The following is a 19,199-nucleotide window of genomic DNA, read 5'->3' as shown; positions in this document are numbered from 1 at the left end:
TCAATCAATGCTCGTCACTAAGGTGGACGAACTCCGCCAGGACTTTGTCATTCTGGGGCATGAAACCCAAAAGATCCGAGAGCGCACCACGGAAGTGGAGAGGAGGGTTTCGGAGATGGAGGATACTGTCCATCCTATTCCTGCTCAGATTGTGGATTTGCAGCGGCAGATGAAAGCAGTCGTGGCCCGCGCGGACGATTTTGAAAATAGACTGAGACGGAATAATGTCCGCATTGTGGGGCTGCCGGAAAAAACGGAGGGTGACGACCCGGTGGGATTCACCGAACGCTGGCTACGCCAAATTCTGCCTGCTGAGACCTTCTCTGCTTACTTCACCATTGAGCGAGCCCACCGTGTTCCTGCTAAACCCCCGCCGCCGGGGGCCCCCCCCCAGGCCTTTCCTGTTTCGGCTATTGCATTTCCGTGATCGAGATGCCCTCCTGAGAGCGGTTCGGGTCAAGGGGGAAGTCATGATTGACAACAACAGAGTGTCCTTCTACCCTGATTTTTCTGTGGAACTACGGAAGCAGCGCACGCAATTTACAGAAGTCCGTAGTAAACTTTGTGCCAAAGGATACCAATATTCCATGCTGTACCCTGCTCGCCTGCGAGTGGTAGTTGGGAATACCACAAAATTCTTCACGTCCCCCTCGGCTGCCCTGGAGTGGGTGGAGGCGGCGCCGTGTGCTCCACCGGCTGATTGAAGAGACATATGACGGTGTTCCTACTTACGGTGTTCCAGCCGCTGTACAACCTGGGACTATTTGTCTACAACGGACATTTACTAAGTCTTTAGTTGGGGGTCAAAGATCCTGGGTTCACCTGGTTGGGTTTGGGGGGGGGGTCTATACTTCATAGATCAAGGAGGGCGGGGGTGAGTTGGAGATTATTTGGCTCAAGCTTAGAGTAATTGCCTCGGCAGTGACTAGCTCTGTCGATTAGTGTTCAGTTAGGGTCTAAGGTCTGCACTCGTAGTTAGGTAGTGTTAGACAGGGAGTTGGGTACCCAGTCCAGTTGACTAGGATGTTCTTGCTTTTTGTCCGTCATATGTTTGATGTTTGTTCCTTGTTTGTCCAGTTCGTTGTGTGGTGTGTTTGGTGGTGTGTGTGGCTGCGCATTTCCCCCCCTTGGCTGCTGGTCCTGATGGATCTATTCCTATCTTCTGGTCAGTATGATGGCGTCCCTTAAAGTTCTTAGCTGGAATGTGAGGGGCCTTAACTCCAAATTTAAGAGGTCCTTGGTGTTGGACTTTGTGAAACGCCACTCTCCCCACATTATCTGTTTGCAGGAGACTCATGTGATCGGACAGAAAACCCTGGCTCTGAAGAGGGCCTGGATAGCCAAGGGATACCATGCTACCTATTCTACATCCTCTAGAGGTGTCTCTGTACTCATCTCTAAAGCTCTGCCGGTAGTGGTCTCCCAGGTGGCATGTGACCAGTTTGGTCGCTTTGTGATCCTGCACTGTGCATGTCAGTCATTGTCATTTACCCTGGTCTCCCTCTATGTCCCCCCCCCCCTTCTCTGAGTCTCTCCTGGACATAATCTCTGTGCATTTATCCTCTTTCCCTGTAGACCCTGTCTTGGTGGTTGGTGATTTCAATGTGGTTCCCGACCCCTCTCTGGACCGGACGAGTGGGGTGGACCCGGCCTCCGCCCGGTTCAACGCCTGGTGTGCTGCTCTACATTTGCAAGATGTTTGGCGCTGGAGGTTCCCGCAAACGGTGAAGTACTCATACTTCTCGCAGGTACATGGTACCTTTTCTAGGATAGACCTGGCCCTTGCTTCTCCTGACTTATTGCCCCGTATTGGGGAGATATCCTATACCAGTAGAGGGATCTCAGATCACTCCGCCCTACTAGTCTCCCTCAAAATATCTGGCCCTTCTTCCTCTAAGCTGTGGCGTATGCAACCCGGTTGGTTGACCTCCGAGGTGGTGCAGGAGGCTCTGTCAACTGCTCACGCCTCCTATTGGGAGCACAACTCAGACTTCCCGGATCCGCTGATTAAGTGGGACGCGTATAAGGCGACCATCCGGGGAGCATATGTCACAGGGGTTACCACGCAAAAGAATGTGCATAGACGACAGGAGGCTTCTTTAATGGCCCTTATTGACTCACTGGAGGTGGAGGTGGCACGCACCGGGGAGGAGGAAAAGAGGAAAAAATGGTCTAGGGCCCAGAGGGACTTGCTAATCTTACAAAAGGAGCGCACAAGGAAAAAACTCTTTGCCACTGAGGCGGCTCTCTTCGAGTTTGGGGACAAAAATGGCAAGCTGCTGGCTTATCTGGCGAGGGCAGAGCGCCCCACGATTTCCATCCCCGGGGTCGTTGATGACCAAGGGGTTCTGGTGACTGAAGCTGCCCAGATTGACTCGATCTTTCGGGCCTTCTACCAAGACCTCTACTCCCCCCACTGCGCCTCTGATCCCTTGGCTTCTACGACCTTCTTGGACCAGTCTCCCTTACAGTCCCTGTCCCCTTCACAGTCCGAAGCTCTTGACTCCCCTCTTACGGTGGAGGAGATAGTGGAGGCCATTAAATCCATGCCTCTGGGGAAAACGCCGGGTATGGACGGGTTAGTCATAGACTGGTACAAAAATAATGCTGAGGCTATAGCCCCCCGCCTCCTTACTATGTACGGGGAATCCCTAGAAGTGGGCCGCCTCCCGCAATCACTTCGTGAGGCCCTGATCGTGCTGCTCCTGAAGCCGGGCAAGGACCCACTATCCCCCTCCTCATACAGACCTATCTCTCTCCTTACAATTGATGTGAAAATCTTGGCTAAGATACTTGCGACACGGCTTAACGGGGTCATACACTCGGTGATACACCCTGACCGGACCGGGTTCATGCCGGGTAGAGCCACGGATATCAACATCTCTCGCTTATTTATGAACATCTCTGCTAGTGAGTCGGACGCTGTTCCAGGGTACGTACTCAGTCTTGACATTCATAAGGCCTTTGACTCTGTAGAGTGGCCGTATCTGTGGTCTCTGCTCGGCGGGATGCGGTTTGGCCCGCGGTTCCGAGCCTGGGTTCGGTTGTTATATGCGGAGCCCACTGCCAAAATACGTACCAACCTTGATATCTCCCCCTCTTTCTCTCTCGGGCGGGGAACGAGGCAGGGCTGCCCTCTGTCGCCCTTACTTTTTGCTATTGCTATCGAGCCGTTGGCGGCGGCGGTCCGTGCCTCGCCCTTGATCAGGGGCCTCCAGAGGGGGTCCATCGTTGAGAAAGTGTCGCTATATGCAGACGATACTCTGGTGTATCTGGCAGACGTGGGTCCCTCCCTGGTGGCTCTAATGTCGCTTATCCACGACTTCGGTGCCATTTCCGGTCTGACGGTGAACTGGCCTAAGTCGGTCCTTATGCCCCTGTCACCTTCTCTCCCCCTACCTACTACCCTCCCGGATAGATTGTTGGTGACTCGTCAATTCCGTTACTTGGGCGTGGAGGTCACGGCCTCCATCAACAGCTATATGTCCCTGAACCTAGTGCCTCTCCTGTCAACTACCAACCTCCGTTTGCAGAAATGGGGGCCTCTTCCGCTCTCCCTACTAGGTAGGATTAACATCTTTAAAATGATCTTTCTTCCTAAATTCCTCTATTTGTTTCACGCTTCCCCTGTCTTTCCCCCTAAACAGTTCTTTACGGATTTGGCCAAGATTCTGAGATCCTTCTACTGGCAGGGCGGGTCACCTAGGATTGGCTACTCTCACCTCCTTGCGCCCAAGCATCAGGGGGGCCTTGCAGCTCCTGATATGTATCACTATTTTCTAGCCTCACAATTGGTATATGCTAACTGGTGGTTAGACCTGGACCTTAGCAATGCAGCGGTGGCGTTGGCCGGGGCGTTGGTGGGCTCCTACGAGGGTCTGACGAATACCCTTTATAGATACACTCCATCTTCTTCTTGGGCTTCTCCTCTGGCTACGGTGCAGAGGGTGTGGAGAGTTGTGCATAGGCAGATGTCCTCACCCCCCTTCTCCCCCCGTACTCCCCTGTGGCTTAACCCTCATCTCCCAGAACTCCTGGACCTGCAGGGTGCTTCTCTTTGGGGTAAACATGGTGTCCGTTATCTATCACATATATTTGCATCCGACAATGTGTTCCGCTCCTTCTCGGCCATGTGTGAACTCTATGGGATACCACGCACAGCGTTCTTTCATTACCTGCAGCTGCGTCACGCTGTTCATTCTCAGTTTGGCAGCCTTGCGGTTCCCCTGGAGTTCACACTGGCTGAGAGGCTCTTAGGCTCCCCTGACCTTGATAAGCCCCTGACACATAGTTATCTACTATTGAGCCCAGACGACTCATCCCCTTTCCAAAAGGCATACGAGAAATGGGTGATAGATGTCCCCTCACTGGGGGAACAGCAGTGGAAGGAGGTGGTACACACGTATTATCCTACGGTGGTAAGTGCTAGAGACCGATTGATTCAGTTTCGCTTCCTGATGCGAACATATTATACCCCGGAGAGGCTCAGGAGGATGGGGGTATCCCCATCGGATACCTGCTTTAAATGTATGTCGGATGTCGGCACTTTCATGCACGCTGTATGGTCATGCCCTAAAATACAGATCTTCTGGCGTTCAGTCTTGCAATTTCTGTCCGATCACTTTGACTTCCCCTTTGTCTGTACCCCCTCTGTCTGTCTCCTAGGACTAATTAATGGAATCACACGCAACAAATATTATAGGGTATTCATTAGATTCCTTTTATTTTGTGCCAAAAAAATTATAGCCATAGAGTGGAAGTGTATGGATACCCCTTCCCTGGCTCACTGGAAGCAGCTAGTTAACAAATATGTCCCGTTATATGAAGCCCTATATGAACATCGCAAATGCCCCCAGAAATTTAAGAAAATATGGATTCACTGGCTCATGCTAGATGAGACGGCTGACGTTTGATCCTTTCTGTTGGTTCTCTGGCTGGGGGAAGGGGGAATGCGGCGCTGTCCAGGTATGAGTGTGCTTGAGTGTATGTGGAGTCTTTTTTGTTCCGTCCTTTCCTAATTGATCAGGATTACTGTTGCCTGATAGCTTAGGTATTCGGGATACGCTTTTGCTGTTGCCCTTGATTGCTGTATTGCTGTCGCTGAGGTCGGCAGTAGCATGTTGAGCTCCCTGCTGTTATGTCATTATATAACATGTGATGGGCGGATTGTACCCGGTTTTGTTTTGTATGTCTTTTAAAAATGTTTAAATAAATTCTTTTTAAAAAAAAAATAAATGTGCAGTGTTCCACTACACAGGTTTTTAGTGTACTGTCTTAGCTGTAGGATATGTAACTAATCATTCTAATAATCCAGATAATCCCAATAATCCTGTCATTGCACTTCCTTAAAGGGGATGAATCTAACCTGCTGATATGTCTGTCCCTATTAGAGATGAGCGAACCTGGAGCATGCTTGAGTCCATCCGAACTCGAACTTTCGGCATTTGATTAGCGGTGTCTGCTGAAGTTGGATAAAGCCCTAAGGATATGTGGAAAATATGGATATAGTCATTGGCTGTATCCATGTTTTCCAGACAACTTTAGAGCTTTATCCAAGTTCAGCAGCCCCAGCTAATCAAATGCCGAAAGTTCAGGTTCGGAGGGACTCGAACCCGAACCGGTTCGCGCATCTCTAGTCCCTATTGCACAGGAGATGCAGAGGATGAAGGTATATTCACGTGTTCCACGATGAGGTCTTTCAATAAATACGGGGGGATGTTGTGATAGAGGAGAGCCAAGGCCGGTGTCTTCTCTTTCCGCTCACTGCTTTGTTCTACTCTCTGTTGGATCGGTGATATCACCAATTATGTTTCTGGTTCTATGTGGCTACATTCCAATGTGTTTCTGAGATCGGCAGTTTCCTTCATCAGGGATAAGGTTTCAAGACCAGATAAATAGTTGCATCAAGAGATTTCCTATCAGTAAGTCTATTTGGATTTAGTTCAGTTGACAAGGTCCTGTATGCAGTTCACTGTAGTTAAAGTGGTCGGTGGGGGTGTAGTCATTGTACATTTTGTGTGCCACCTCTTCTTTAGAGTATCAGTGCAAGGATGGCTTGTCTTGTTCCATTTTACATTTGATTTTTGTGCAATTGTCCTTTCATGTGTTGATCTGTGTGATTTCTAAGGTATTTGTAATTGTAACGCCTGGAGTAGTGGATCCACTGAACCGTCACTAGCGATGGCACTAACCTCACCAGGGAGCGGAGTCTAAGGGGCCACTGGTTTTCACCAGAGCCCGCCGCAAGGCGGGATGGACTTGCTGCGGCAGGCGACCCCCAGGTCGCTACCCCTGGCTTGGTTGCTAGTGACGGCAGGCAAGGCGTGGCAGGAGCAGTAGGCAGATGATAGTGCAGGCAGAGGTCTGTAGGCGTAACCGCAGGTGACAGGCTGAACACAGGAGCAATAGTGTAACAGAGGAGCAGGAACCAGGAACGAGGACTAGGGACCAGGTAGCGGGCAGGAATCAGGAACAAGGACTAGGGACCAGGTAGCGGACAGGAATCAGTAACAACAGGGAGCTGGGCCAAACGCTATGGAAAGCATGTAGAGGCTCCAACACCTGGAAGGGGGCAGGGCTGGAACTTATAGGGGAGTGATTGACATACAGGCCAATTAGGAGCGCACTGCCCCTTTAAATCTGAGCCGGCCGGCACAGCGACGGACAAGAGTGCGGTGAGGTGAGGCGCCCCCCGGGGCCGAAGCAACAGCAGCGCCGGGTCCCTGCCTATGGACACCGGCTGCTGCAGATGCGAGAGGGAGGGTGTGGCGGCGGTCCGGAGCACGGGACGCCGCCGTGGCCCTAACAGTACCCCCCCCCTTTGGCCTCCCCCTTCTTTTTGGTCTGCAAGAATTCCTTGATGAGATCCCGATCCAGGATATTAGATTCGGGTTCCCAGGATCTCTCCTCAGGACCAAAACCTCTCCAGTCCACTAGAAAGAAACGTCTTCCTCTGACAGTTTTCATCGCTAGGATGTCTTCAACAATGTATATGTCGTCAGAGACGGCTTGTGGAGTGGAGGACGAAGCTTTACTGGAGAATCATTTGAGGACCACTGGCTTCAAGAGGGAGACATGGAGTCCTCCTGTGTTTGTATTTAGGTGCAGTCTTTCTAGCTGCACAGTCGTTCCCAAACCCACAGCTTCTCCAGTCATTCAATGTATCATTATGATACTTTACTGTGTATTTATCTCAGTTCGATGTAAATAGTCATTATGAAATAACAACAAACGTAGTAATAATAAGTTGTACTGATATAGCGCATATAGCGTCTCTCACCCGTCCCGAGATGGTTTGATGGTATCGTTTTCTTTCTGCTAGTATGCAGCGGCCGGTCTTTGACAGTTCCTGAGCTTGAGCGGTCCTGCAGCGCGTCCTCGTGGTTCTGAGGATGGATTTGGCGCGCGCAGTGTCACAGCCTCGATCTCATTTGGTCTTGAGGACTAGAATACCCCCATTTTATTAATTGAATTCCCTATTTGCCTATTGCTAGGTTTAGGCAGCTTTTTAGTTAACCTCGACTGAATCAGTGTATGATTGTGAGCTGCACCAGATTTTGTTTTATAGATATTCGTAGTGCCCATCTCTGGTGTTGAAAGTGGTCTTCCATTCGTCTCCTTCACGAATACGGATCAAGTTATGCGCTCCCCTGAGATCCAGCTTGGAGAAGATCCTAGCTCCACGGAGACGGTCGAATAGTTCGGGGATTAGCGGAGGAGGATAGCGGTTCTTAACAGTCACCTTATTCAAGCCCCGGTAGTCTATGCATGGGAGGAGGGAACCATCCTTCTTGTGCACAAAGAAAAATCCAGCGCCAGCGGGAGACGTGGATTGATTCGGAGATTAGCAGCAACAGGGTCATCACGGTCCCACAGCGGTGTGGCCCAAGCCAGACCTCTACCTTCCAATAGGCTGATGATGAAAGACACTTTAGAGCGCTCGGTGGCAAACTGACTGCTTAGAAGTTCAATATGCATAGTGCATTGGGTCAGGAATCCTCTGCACAACTTGGGGTCACCTCCATATTTACTTGGGAGAGCCAGTCGTAGTTTTGAAGAGGCTGCAGGAGGTGATGACTGCTGAGCTGTGGTATGCTGCTGTACGGCTGCAGTCAGTTGTTGGATCAGCTGTGACTGTTGCTGGATCTGTTGAGCCTGTAGGGCGACCACTCGGGCTACTTCACGGATATCAGGGACCTCGCCGGGATCCATGGTTGGAGCCTACAGTGACGCCTGGAGTAGTGGATCCACTGAATCGTTACTAGCGATGGCACTAACCTCACCAGGGAGCGGAGTCTAAGGGGCCGCTGGTTTTCACCAGAGCCCGCCGCAAGGCGGGATGGACTTGCTGCGGCAGGCGACCCCCAGGTTGCTACCCCTGGCTTGGTTGCTAGTGACGGCAGGCGAGGCGTGGCAGGAGCAGTAGGCAGGAGATGGTGCTGGCAGAGGTCTGTAGGCGTAACCGCAGGTGACAGGCTGAACACAGGAGAAATAGTGTAACAGAGGAGCAGGAACCAGGAACGAGGACTAGGGACCAGGTAGCGGACAGGAATCAGGAACAAGGACTACGGACCAGGTAGCGGACAGGAATCAGTAACAACAGGGAGCTGGGCCAAACGCTATGGAAAGCATGTAGAGGCTCCAACACCTGGAAGGGGGCAGGGCTGGAACTTATAGGGGAGTGATTGACATACAGGCCAATTAGGAGCGCAGTGCCCCTTTAAATCTGAGACAGCCGGCGCGCGCGCCCTAGGAGGCGAGGACGCGCGCCGTCCGGCACAGTGGCGGACAGGAGCGCGGTGAGGTGAGGCGTCCACCGGGGGCCGAAGCAACAGCAGCGCCGGGTCCCTGCCTATGGACACCGGCTGCTGCAGATGCGGGAGAGAGGGTGCGGCGGCGGTCCGGAGCACGGGATGCCGCCATGGCCCTAGCAGTAATGCACTTCATTTTGCAAAAACAACTTCTTACACCAGAAAAAAAAACAAAAAAAAAACAAAACATCTGTAAAGTCTTGGCTACTTGGTGTCTCCTTTCTCTGATATTTACTGACCACCACTTGTTGTCAGGGGAAATCTGTCTCTAGTGACAACCTAAGCACAATGGAACACAAGAAGGGAGGATGGAGCATACAATGTGCCCTATGTGGTGGAGGTGGAGCGAGAGAAAGAGAGAGAGAAAATGCGAAAAAGTGAATTTCCCGTCACAACCTTAAACTGACCAAAAATAACATTACTGGGTGTAAAACAACTGTAAGAAGGTCAACCTAACTAATATAGTTCACTCTTAAAAGTGTTATCCATGGCCACTTTCTTCCAGAAAAAGCCCCACTCTTGTCTCCAGTTTAGGTGTGGTTTGCAATTAAGTTCTATTCACTTCAATGGAACTGAGTTGCAAAACCACATCCAAACTGGAGACAAGAGTGGGGCTGTCTTTGGAAGAAAGTGGCCATGTTTTTCAAATGCTGGACAACTCTATTAAGCATTAATTGCCAAGAACAAAGCAAACCTGTGGGCCAAATCGCCAGACAATGACAGCTATAGCAATTCCATTAAATCACTAGGGAAGGCATCTCATGCTCCAAGATGGCAAAAGAGAAAATCCAGTCCTTTCGTCTTTTTACTCTCTTAGTGAACCGCTAAAAGCCACAATGTAGTATAGAAGCCAGATATAGGTAGACAGCACACAAGGATAACCTTATCTTTTTTAATTATTATTTATGTGTGTATAATTACAACACTGTGGAACAATTTAATATACAATGTTTCGGTTGGTTAAACCCCTTCTTCAGGCTAAGAGGAAATCAGTCATATGAGAAATACACAGTACTGTCTGCACAGTCTCTTGGGGGTTCATCAGTAAATTATTGGCCAAATTGTCTCAATAAAGTGTGGTATGAGTTCTTTCACCCTCTCCGAGGTCCTTTGTACTGCACTTCATCTTTAAAGAGTAACTGTCATGTTTTTTTTTTATTGCAGAAATCAGTAGTATAAGCGATTTTAAGAAACTCTGTAATAGGTTTTATCAGCCAAAAAAGCCTCCTACTGTATTTAAGAAGCAATCTCCCAGCCTCCCCCCCCTGACTTCTTATCTGTGCATTATCAGGCAAACACGTCTTCATTACAGAGAAGCCAGTGAAGACGGGTTCTGCTCTCTCCATTGTAAGCCTATGAAGGGGGGAGGGGAGGGGAGGGGCTGAGGGAGATGAGGGAGCAGGAAGAGGTGACATGAAGGTCAGCTGTTTGTAGACTCTCTGGGCACCTAAAACGCTAAATTCAGGTGTCAGAAAGGTCAGTGCTTATCTATGAACTTACTGAGAGAAGATTGCAGGGTGTTGTGCTGTGCAGGACTGCTCCGTGCTCAGTCACTCCTAACAGCCCCTCCCCTCTCCATAGCCACATAATGGGCACAGAAATCCTGCTTCATCTGATGTGAGGGGGGAGGCTGGGAGATTGCTTTTTCAGTCCAGAAGGAAACTCTTTTAGTACATAAAACCTATTACAGAGTTTCTTAAAATCGCTTGTACTATAGATATTTAATGTTTTCAGAAAAATGGCCCTGAAATGACAGTTATGCTTTAAGTGCAGCATCTATCATCTGGTTTGTTCAGGTGGAACTGCAGCGCAAATCCGTCTATTCCAGGGTCCAGGATTGGTGGAGTCCTATCGTATCTGGGCAAGATCTTCATATATATTATCTCAGATTGTCACAATGAAAATATTACATTTTATTAGAACTTATAATCATCAATATTCATCAATCGATGTTAAGGAATCATTTAACATATTTAGTGCTTTCTTTGTTTTTCCTCATGATATTTTCCTTGGAATTCATCTCGGGTCTGAACACTATAAAGAAACACTTTGGAAAGAACATACAGATGACTAGAGCCCAACTGGAGGCCAAGATGGCAAAGATCTCCATAGCCACTGTGTACCTGCCCTGAGCACTGAGGGAGGCCGGGATATAGGATATCCAGACACTGAGGAAGGCCAGCATGCTGAATGTAATATACTGGGCTTCATTGAAGCTGTCGGGAAGTCTTCGAGCAAGGAAGGCAACAATGAAACTTATGGTGGCCAGAAGAAAGAGATAACCCAACATGGTCCAGAAGGCGATAGGTGACCCCTCATTGCAATCAACAATGATCATTTCAGGTCTAATGTTGGTGTTATATTGTGCAAATGGTGGAGCGATGGACAACCAGGTGACACACAGGATGAATTGTGACAAACAACAGATAGAAATAATCATATAGGAGATTCTGACTGTCGTCCATCTTCTCAGACTGCTTCCTGGTTTGGTGGCCATAAATGCAAGAACAACCATAATCGTCTTGGCCAAAATACAAGCAACACAGAGAGTGAAGACCAGGCCAAAGGTCACCTGACGTAGGAGACATTTGTAGCGTTCTGGGTAACCAATAAACACTAAGGAGCAGTAGAAGCAAAGACAAAGAGACAGCAACAAGAGACAACTTAGGGAATAATTGCTGGCTTTTACAATAGGTGACGTTCTGTGTTTGATAAAAAGCCTCAAAAGGAAAAGAGGAAAAATAGACGAGATCAAGCTGGATGCGGCTAATGTGGCTCCTAACACATCTTCATAAGACAAGAACTCAGTGGGTTTTGGGAGACAGATGGATTTTTCACGATTCGGCCACTGGTCCCATGGACATCTGATGCAGTTAATGGAACCTGAAAAGGTAATAAAGTGTGGCTTATTCCTTTAAAACGACTCTGTACCCACAATCTGACCCTCCCAAACCACTTGTGCCTTCAGATGACTGCTTTTAATTTAAGATCTGGCCTGGGGTCCGTTTGGCAGATGATTCAGTTTTTGTCCTAAAAAACAACTTTTAAACTTGCAGCCCTGTGTCAAATTGGCGTGGCCTAGAGTGTGTATGCCCAAGCCATGCACCCTCTCTCTGTCCCTCCTCCTCACCCTCTTCACCATTAGGAATGCCCTGGGCAGTATTTTTTTTACTATTCATCACTTGTGTGAACACTGCACAGGTGCCTTAACAATCCAGATTATAAGCAGTCTTCACAGGGGTGATGAATAGGAAAACTTCTGCCCAGGGGCATCCTAATGATGAGGAGGATGGGGAGGAGGGATGGGGAGGTGGTACAAAGGTACAAGCAGTTTGTGGGGGGGTAATATCTAGAGTGTGAATGGCATTCGGGAGTCAAACACTAGTAATTTCCGAATATTAAAAAAGTTCTTGGATACTATTATGTGAGTACTTACCTGTATGATTGGTGATCTCTCCTTGTAGACAGGGAACACACTCAAAGCAGCAGATGGGTTGTCCCTGAATAGCCGCCTTTCTATATCCCAGAGTGCAGCTCTCGCTACAGACAGAACGTGGAACCTGTTAGTATAAAGGTAAAATATCAGTATATTTCTTAAAGGGACTCTACATTTAAAGCCACTCTGTACCCACAATCTGACCCCCCCAAACCTCTTGTACCTTCAGATAGCTGCTTTTAATCCAAGATCTGTCCTGGGGTCCGTTCGGCAGGTGATGCAGTTATTGTCTTAAAAAACAACTTTTAAACTTGCAGCCCTGTGTCCTTTGGCCATGGCTTAGCTTGTATATGCATTAGGCTGGCACACCCTCTCTGTCCCTCCTCCCCGCCGTCCTCATCATTAGCAATGCTCCAGGCAGATTGCCTCCTATTCGACAGCTGTGTCAGCCCGGCACATGGGCTGGATTGTTAAGGCACCTGTGCAATGTTCAGACAGGAGACAATCTGCCTGGGGCATTCCTAATGATGAGGAGGGTGGGGAGGAGGGACGTTGAGGTTGTGCCAGCCAAATGCATACACAATCTAAGCCACGGCCATAGGGCATGGGGCTGCAAGTTTAAAAGTAGGTTTTTTTTAAAGCAAACTGCATCACCTGCCGAACGGACCCCAGGGAAGATCTTGGATTAAAAGCAGCTGTCCGAAGGTACAAGTGGTTTGGAAAGGGGGGGGGGGGGGGGTCAGATTGTAGGTACAGTACAGAGTTGCTTTAAAAAAGAAAATTGCTGTCTGAGAGGGATGTGAGATAGTAAGATACACTTGATGAGCACAGCGCTGATGCTCTTGTTTGCCATTGTGCCTTTGCTTGAATTTGTCAAGAGAACAGTCAGAGACAGATGTGCATGACTTCACACATGATTCCTTCATCAACCACATCCACTATTGGCAGACTGGCCAACATTTACTAAAACTAAGTGCAACCTCAGACTAGACAATCTTTAAATCTACCAGATGTATCAGGCTGCTTGATACTGTCTAGTTTTTTTGGTGCAAAGTTTATACCATCTATTACTTGGTTTGAGGTCCACCAGAATTTTTAGCCAGATTGAGGTGCTTTATTTGTTTGCAAAATAGACCACACCCCATTTTTTGAATACCCCCCTTTTTTATTTATTTTTTTGTACGAGGAGGAAAATTGTCTTAAAGTGGTGGGAAAGTGTTTTAAATACATAATAAATTTTGAGAAAAGTCCCATGCAACACTAGTGGTTTGGTGTATTTTTGTAGAGATGAGCAAATGTACAGTAGGGGCAAAGTGAATCGCTTTATTCCTATCTGCATTCTGCTCGTCAGGCTGAAGGCTCCCAGCCATCCCTCTCCATGGGCTATTATTATTAGAAAGACATACCTTCCTCCTTGGCATCTCATGCACAATAGGGACATATCAGCTGGTTAGATTCGCCTAGCCTGCTGATATTTTCTTTTAAAATAGAATTCTCCTGATTTGATCTTTGTTTTGCCTTCAGTAAGATTTTTGGTCGGTTCCTTTCCCCTGCTGGTACCTGTAAGTGCACATTTTCTAGTCATTGTTGTAGCTTCAGCTTTCTCCTCCCCTTTTTTATTGTCTAGTATTTCATGCGTAATGCTTCACATAATTAAAGGCAATCTGTCAGCACCCGGACACGACCTGAGGTATACGGGTAGCGTACTGCAGATGTCAGATATCTCTGGAATGCCTCACCACTACTTCTTCCTCCCTCTTCTCCATAATAATTTTCTGCTGGCCAGCCTCCTGCTTGCTCCCATCATCATAGCTGTGCAGGTATGTGCTGCTGCTGGCAAAGGCCGTGCACGTCGTCTCAACAGTTACCGTGTGTGCTACCCTTACAGTTTATGGCATGTGCGTGAGCGGCCACGGCTGGAAGCATGCTGCTTGGGAGACCATTGGTGCATATGTGAATAGTGGTGATGGCAAGAGTGAGCAGAAGGCCGGCCAGCCAAGAATATTCATGGAGAAGAGAGAGGAGGAAGTACTGGTGAGGTTTGCCCCAAACCTCTACACGTTTTTGACACTTCATTACATTACAAGAGCTTTGTACAAAATGTATCCTCAGACAGTACCATGCCTACAAGGATCCTGACACCTGCAGTGTACTGTCTGAACCTCGGGTTGTGTCTGGGTGTTGACAGATTCCGTTTAAGATGGTAAAACATTTATGGTATAGATCCATACAGAAATGTCAACAGCAACTCTGTAGATTGTCGATTTCTTGTACCATCTCACCTGTTTTCCTCCAGTAGGCCAGGCGATCAGACTTGTGTTGAAGATCAGGGCTTTATTGAAGGGTTCCGAAGTACTAAAGGTTCCGATGTTAACCTGTGTCACAGTCCCATCGGGATTCATTTGCCAGTTGACAATTCGATAGATATAAGGTAAATCACCGTTCTCATCAAAGTAGATCTCCTTCCCGGTATTAAGAGTCATCCTAACCTTCCTAATATAATATGTAAGCTACAATGGGAAAATGAGGTGTTTAATCATAAGCTAACACAATGGTCCCATGGCAAATTTGGATTTCCAATCAAAAATTGTGAAGATATTGTTAACCAAATTAGGCTTCCTACATGTCATGTCTACTTGGCCAGAAACTTACAGTAACTGACCTCCTGCACTATGCTTCTCTGGTGGGTCGCTTCAGACTGTTCCTCTGAGCTTGGGGACACTTCCCTAGATATTCTGGGGAACGGGGATGCAGCAATGTCATGCAGAGCGCACAACCAAGCTGGAGGTATGATCGTTAGCTCAATCTGGACCGGTTTTGGCCTTCCATGACTCCTTAGCTTCTGTGCATTTAGTCAGAGCACCTTTTAGCCACCGGCACATGTGACTGTCTTCTATGAGCCCCTGTAGCGTACCTGAATATTGCTTTTACCTGATCCTAATATGCTACCTGACTTCTGACCTTGCCTTTATCTGACGGTTTTGACCTGACGCTGAGCTCCTGGTTCAGACTCATCTAGGCCCATCCTGTTTAAACTCTTTTCCCCTCCAGTGCATTTATCCCATTGTAGAGACTGTCACAGATGGTGGCCATTAAAGGTTGATTGTCCAAGTAGGTAGGAATAGCGATAGGGGTGAGAGCAGGATTAAACACACCTCCCTGCTTTATGTGACATCTTGTTTTAAGAAAACCACGGCCGCACAGGTACATATGTCTACAAGGGCCGCACAGGTACATAGGTCTACAAGGGCCACACAGTTACATAGAACTACAAGGACCGCACAGGTACATAGATCTACAAAGGCCAAACAGGTACATAGATCTACAAAGGCCGCACAGGCACATAAGTCTGCAAAGGCCGCACAGATACATAGGTCTACAAGAGCCAAACTGGTACATAGGTCTACAAGGTCCACAAAGGTACATAGGTATAAAAGGGCTACACAGGTACATAAGTCTACAGGGGCTGCACGGGTACATAAGACTAAAGGGGCCACACAGGTACATAATACTACAGGGACCGCACAAGTACATAAATCTCCAGGGGCCGCACAAGTACATAAATCTCCAGGGGCCGCACAAGTACATAAGTCTCAAGGGGCCGCACTGGTACATACTGTAAGTCTCCAGGGGCAGCACAAGTACATAAGTCTCCAGGGACTGCACAAGTACATAAGTCTCCAGGGACCACACAAGTACATAAATCTACAGGGGACGCACAGGTACAAAAGACTGCAGCAGCCAGAGGAAGCAATGGGGAACTCAAATAGACAAAGTTCTTGTGAAAGTCCTGAACAATGGTAGTAGTTGAGGGTTGAATGGGTTCATTACTAAAGAATTTACTGACCACTGGGCCCCCCAGTTACTGTGAGAGCAAAATGCTTTCATGGTCAAAGGGGATCTGCCAAACCTGCTTATATTACACACATAGTCCTCCTCATCCATGTGCTGCATCTTGTATTGCAGTTTCGCATCATTAGGCAAAGATGAAGGTGACATTGTGTCTTGTATAAGCTTGAAGTAAAGAAGATATCATCTAAGTGTAGAGGCCTCGTAGTAAGGAACCCTGTTACCAACAGGATGACTGATCTGTTGTGCTGCGAGAGCCAAGATAAGCAGCTTTCACACTGACAGTAGTGAAGGAAATACTGTCTCAGTCACAGATTCTGATGCTAGTAGTACCCATCATGCTATGAAAAGAGAGATGAACACAAATGGACGCCTACAGTTTATGTTGTGTATAAGTACAAAATGTCATTGTGGACTCAACCTTGTTATCTAAGATTTTGTTGTTTAGATCCTTGGTATACATTTACCTGCCATGGTTTGAAATTCCAGATATTCGCACAGGTCCCATTAGAAAATGGTCCTCCTCCAGACTTGCAGATTTTTAAATCATTTAAAGCTTTAGCCAAAGTACGTACAGAAGCATACAAGTGATGAGTATATCTTAGGCTATTGCTGAAAGTAGAACTGTCAATGACTTCCTCTAGCTGTTCCAACCCAGTGCAGTTCTTTACAGTCTTCACAGTGTTGTCACCATTAGGAAATGTACAGCTGAAAAGTTTTTCCCAGTATTGCTTCGCCCAGTTTGGTCCGGTAGATGCACGAGGACGGATATTCTTCAGGAACAGACTTAAGCCTGGTACAACATAACCATACGTAGCAATGCCAAGTGCGCCCTTTAAAACCTGAAAATAATTACTCGTTGACAGTATTATCGACCTGGCCCAACCGGCATTACCAACAAATATTCGCTCTGTGACATTCTGCTTCATCAGCTCATTCACAACCGGAAGGAAATCAAAATCAAGAGCAAACACAACAACCACCCTGGCTGTGGACTCTTTGATGGTCCGCACTATTCGAGGAGCATTGCGATCTGGTTGACCTAGACGGATATTTTCAGTAAAAGCCAAACATGCTCCAGCCTTAATTAACTCTTGTCTGATTGGGTAAATTCCTTCAAGACCATAATCATTGTCACTTGCTACAAGGCCGACCCAAGTCCAGCCAAAGCTCAGAACAAAGTTAGCCAGTCCGATGGATTGGAATTTATCATTTGCAGCAATCCTGAAGAAGGATGGAAATATTTTCCTATTACTCAGAAGAGAGACACTTGACAATGGACTGACCTAAAATGCAAAATAAAAAAACAAAACTTTTACAGGCAAAGACTTTTAAATAATTTTTATCCAAGATAGTAGGCCATGGTAAACCACTTTGAAAATGGAAATTAACACACCACGGAAGAGAAACCGGAATGTTAAAGTGCGGAGCAAGATGCTGATGAAAGCTGGAATGGAGGTCCATGCTCTTCAGCGATGAGTTCCACATTGTCTCTAAAGCAATGATAGCTGTAGATTGGTCTGGAGACCACATGGGCAACATCATGAAGAGGCCTTCACAAGAAAACTAGAGATGAGCGAACCGCCCAAGGTTCGGGTTCGTATGAACCTGAACTCTCGGCTTCTGATTCCCGCTGTCTGCCCGCTCCGTGGAGAGGGTGGATACAACCTTGAGGACCACCTGGAAAACTGGGATACAGCCATAGCCATAGGCTGTATCCCAGTTTTCTAGGTGGTCCTCAGGCTGTATCCACCCTCTCCACAGAGCGGGCAGACAGCGGGAATCAGAAGCCGAGAGTTCAGGTTCATACGAACCCGAACCTCAGCCGGTTCGCTTATTTCTAAAGAAAACATGAAACCAGTCGTATTCCTGGGTTTGTCTATTGTCTATAACGTAGGTATCTGGACCCCCTATTGTCTTCCAGGTACACAAACAGCTCAGTGTTACATTGACTTGGTCATAGAACCATTGTAAGTCCATTTCTCTGAAGTGTCCCACAAGCCATCCTCAACAGAACTACACCAGGCCGCATGCTGCTCATAATAATTTTTGCCTAGTCTAAACTTGCTACCATGGCCTGTAGCATCTTTAGACTTGTACTTGTCTTCCATAGTCATCTGGGACAGTATTGGTCGACAACTACCGAGGGAGCTGCCTACAGCAGATGTTTTTTTTTTTTTTCTTACCCAATTGCATTAAGCATTGCCGAATGTTCCCCAGATAACCTTGTTGATAGCACGCTGAGATATGTTTTTGCATGTGACTCTCTTAGTTGAGGGGGTTTGAATATTTTGTAAGAAACACTTCGAAGGAATAAGGTCAAAAGTTGTAAAATTTTGTGAAACCCCTCTGGATTAATCCTGTGATTTTCATAACTTTGGGACTTCTCCTTCTTGGTGTTGTAGTTTCCATGTTGAGGAGAGTATTTTCCTTATTTTTACCAATCGCTGCTCATCATTACCACTGACAATAATTCTAGTTTTTTCCAACTTTTGTCATTTAGTATTTAACATTGGAATGAACAATTGGCATAGACAAGTATTAGTACTGCATCTTCTTACCTGGGGATATCTGAAGATTCCCAAAAAATGAGCCAAGATAATGGAGTTGGCTGAACTATAGCTCCCGATGGCAGCTGGGAAGGACGGTCTAGACTGACACTGGTTGTTGGTAAATATGATACTAGAGTCAGTCAGGAACTCTAAAGCTCCCTGTAATTCATACTGAGGTATATTACATGTGTCATACATCTGGAATCCCAATGTAATGTTTGACAAAATAAAGGGATCATTGTTGACCTCCTCAATGGTGAAAATCAAGGTGTGAAGCATTTGATATGATTCCAGACCAAACCTAGACGACAGAAATTTGTTAAGTCTTGTCACATTCCCCCCCCCCCCAATTATATTTCTTCATTACCAAACGTTGAATCTGTATATTAAATGCTATTATTCATATAGAGCAAAACTGTATTTTCCTTCTTTCTCTTAAGGTGGGCATATGTCTTCAACAACGTTCTCCAACACTTATCTCACCTGCCCTCCCCACACACATGTGTTCTTTATGGTGAGTATAAGCTGCAGTAAGACTAAGACTGCTTTGGC

At 47.2% G+C, this 19,199-nt stretch overlaps 1 protein-coding gene across 1 annotated transcript; it reads right to left on the bottom strand.

The window, feature by feature from the left end:
• Positions 1-10,770: 10,770 nt before the first annotated feature.
• LOC138784846 (extracellular calcium-sensing receptor-like) lies at positions 10,771-18,926 on the bottom strand. The gene is made up of 5 exons (XM_069960541.1): positions 18,657-18,926; positions 16,563-17,381; positions 14,529-14,756; positions 12,247-12,370; positions 10,771-11,426 (listed from the first exon to the last, which is right to left on the bottom strand). Exons 1-5 carry the CDS (start codon positions 18,924-18,926, stop codon positions 10,771-10,773), a joined length of 2,097 nt encoding a protein of 698 aa, XP_069816642.1.
• Positions 18,927-19,199: the final 273 nt, after the last annotated feature.

The sequence above is a fragment of the Dendropsophus ebraccatus genome, chromosome 1, assembly GCF_027789765.1.
Source record: "Dendropsophus ebraccatus isolate aDenEbr1 chromosome 1, aDenEbr1.pat, whole genome shotgun sequence".
Lineage (NCBI taxonomy): Eukaryota > Metazoa > Chordata > Amphibia > Anura > Hylidae > Dendropsophus > Dendropsophus ebraccatus.
This window is presented reverse-complemented; position numbering and strand designations above follow the sequence as displayed.

What these genes read in the sequence shown, in the direction of transcription:
- LOC138784846 (XM_069960541.1), bottom strand. Translation starts at nt 18,926, where the DNA reads ATGCTTCACACCTTGATTTTCACCATTGAGGAGGTCAACAATGATCCC. An exon ending in GAATCTTCAGATATCCCCAG is followed by an intron (nt 17,382 to 18,656) that starts GTAAGAAGATGC and finishes TTTGCATTTTAG; the next exon opens with GTCAGTCCATTGTCAAGTGT. An exon ending in GGCCTACTGGAGGAAAACAG is followed by an intron (nt 12,371 to 14,528) that starts GTGAGATGGTAC and finishes TTATACTAACAG; the next exon opens with GTTCCACGTTCTGTCTGTAG.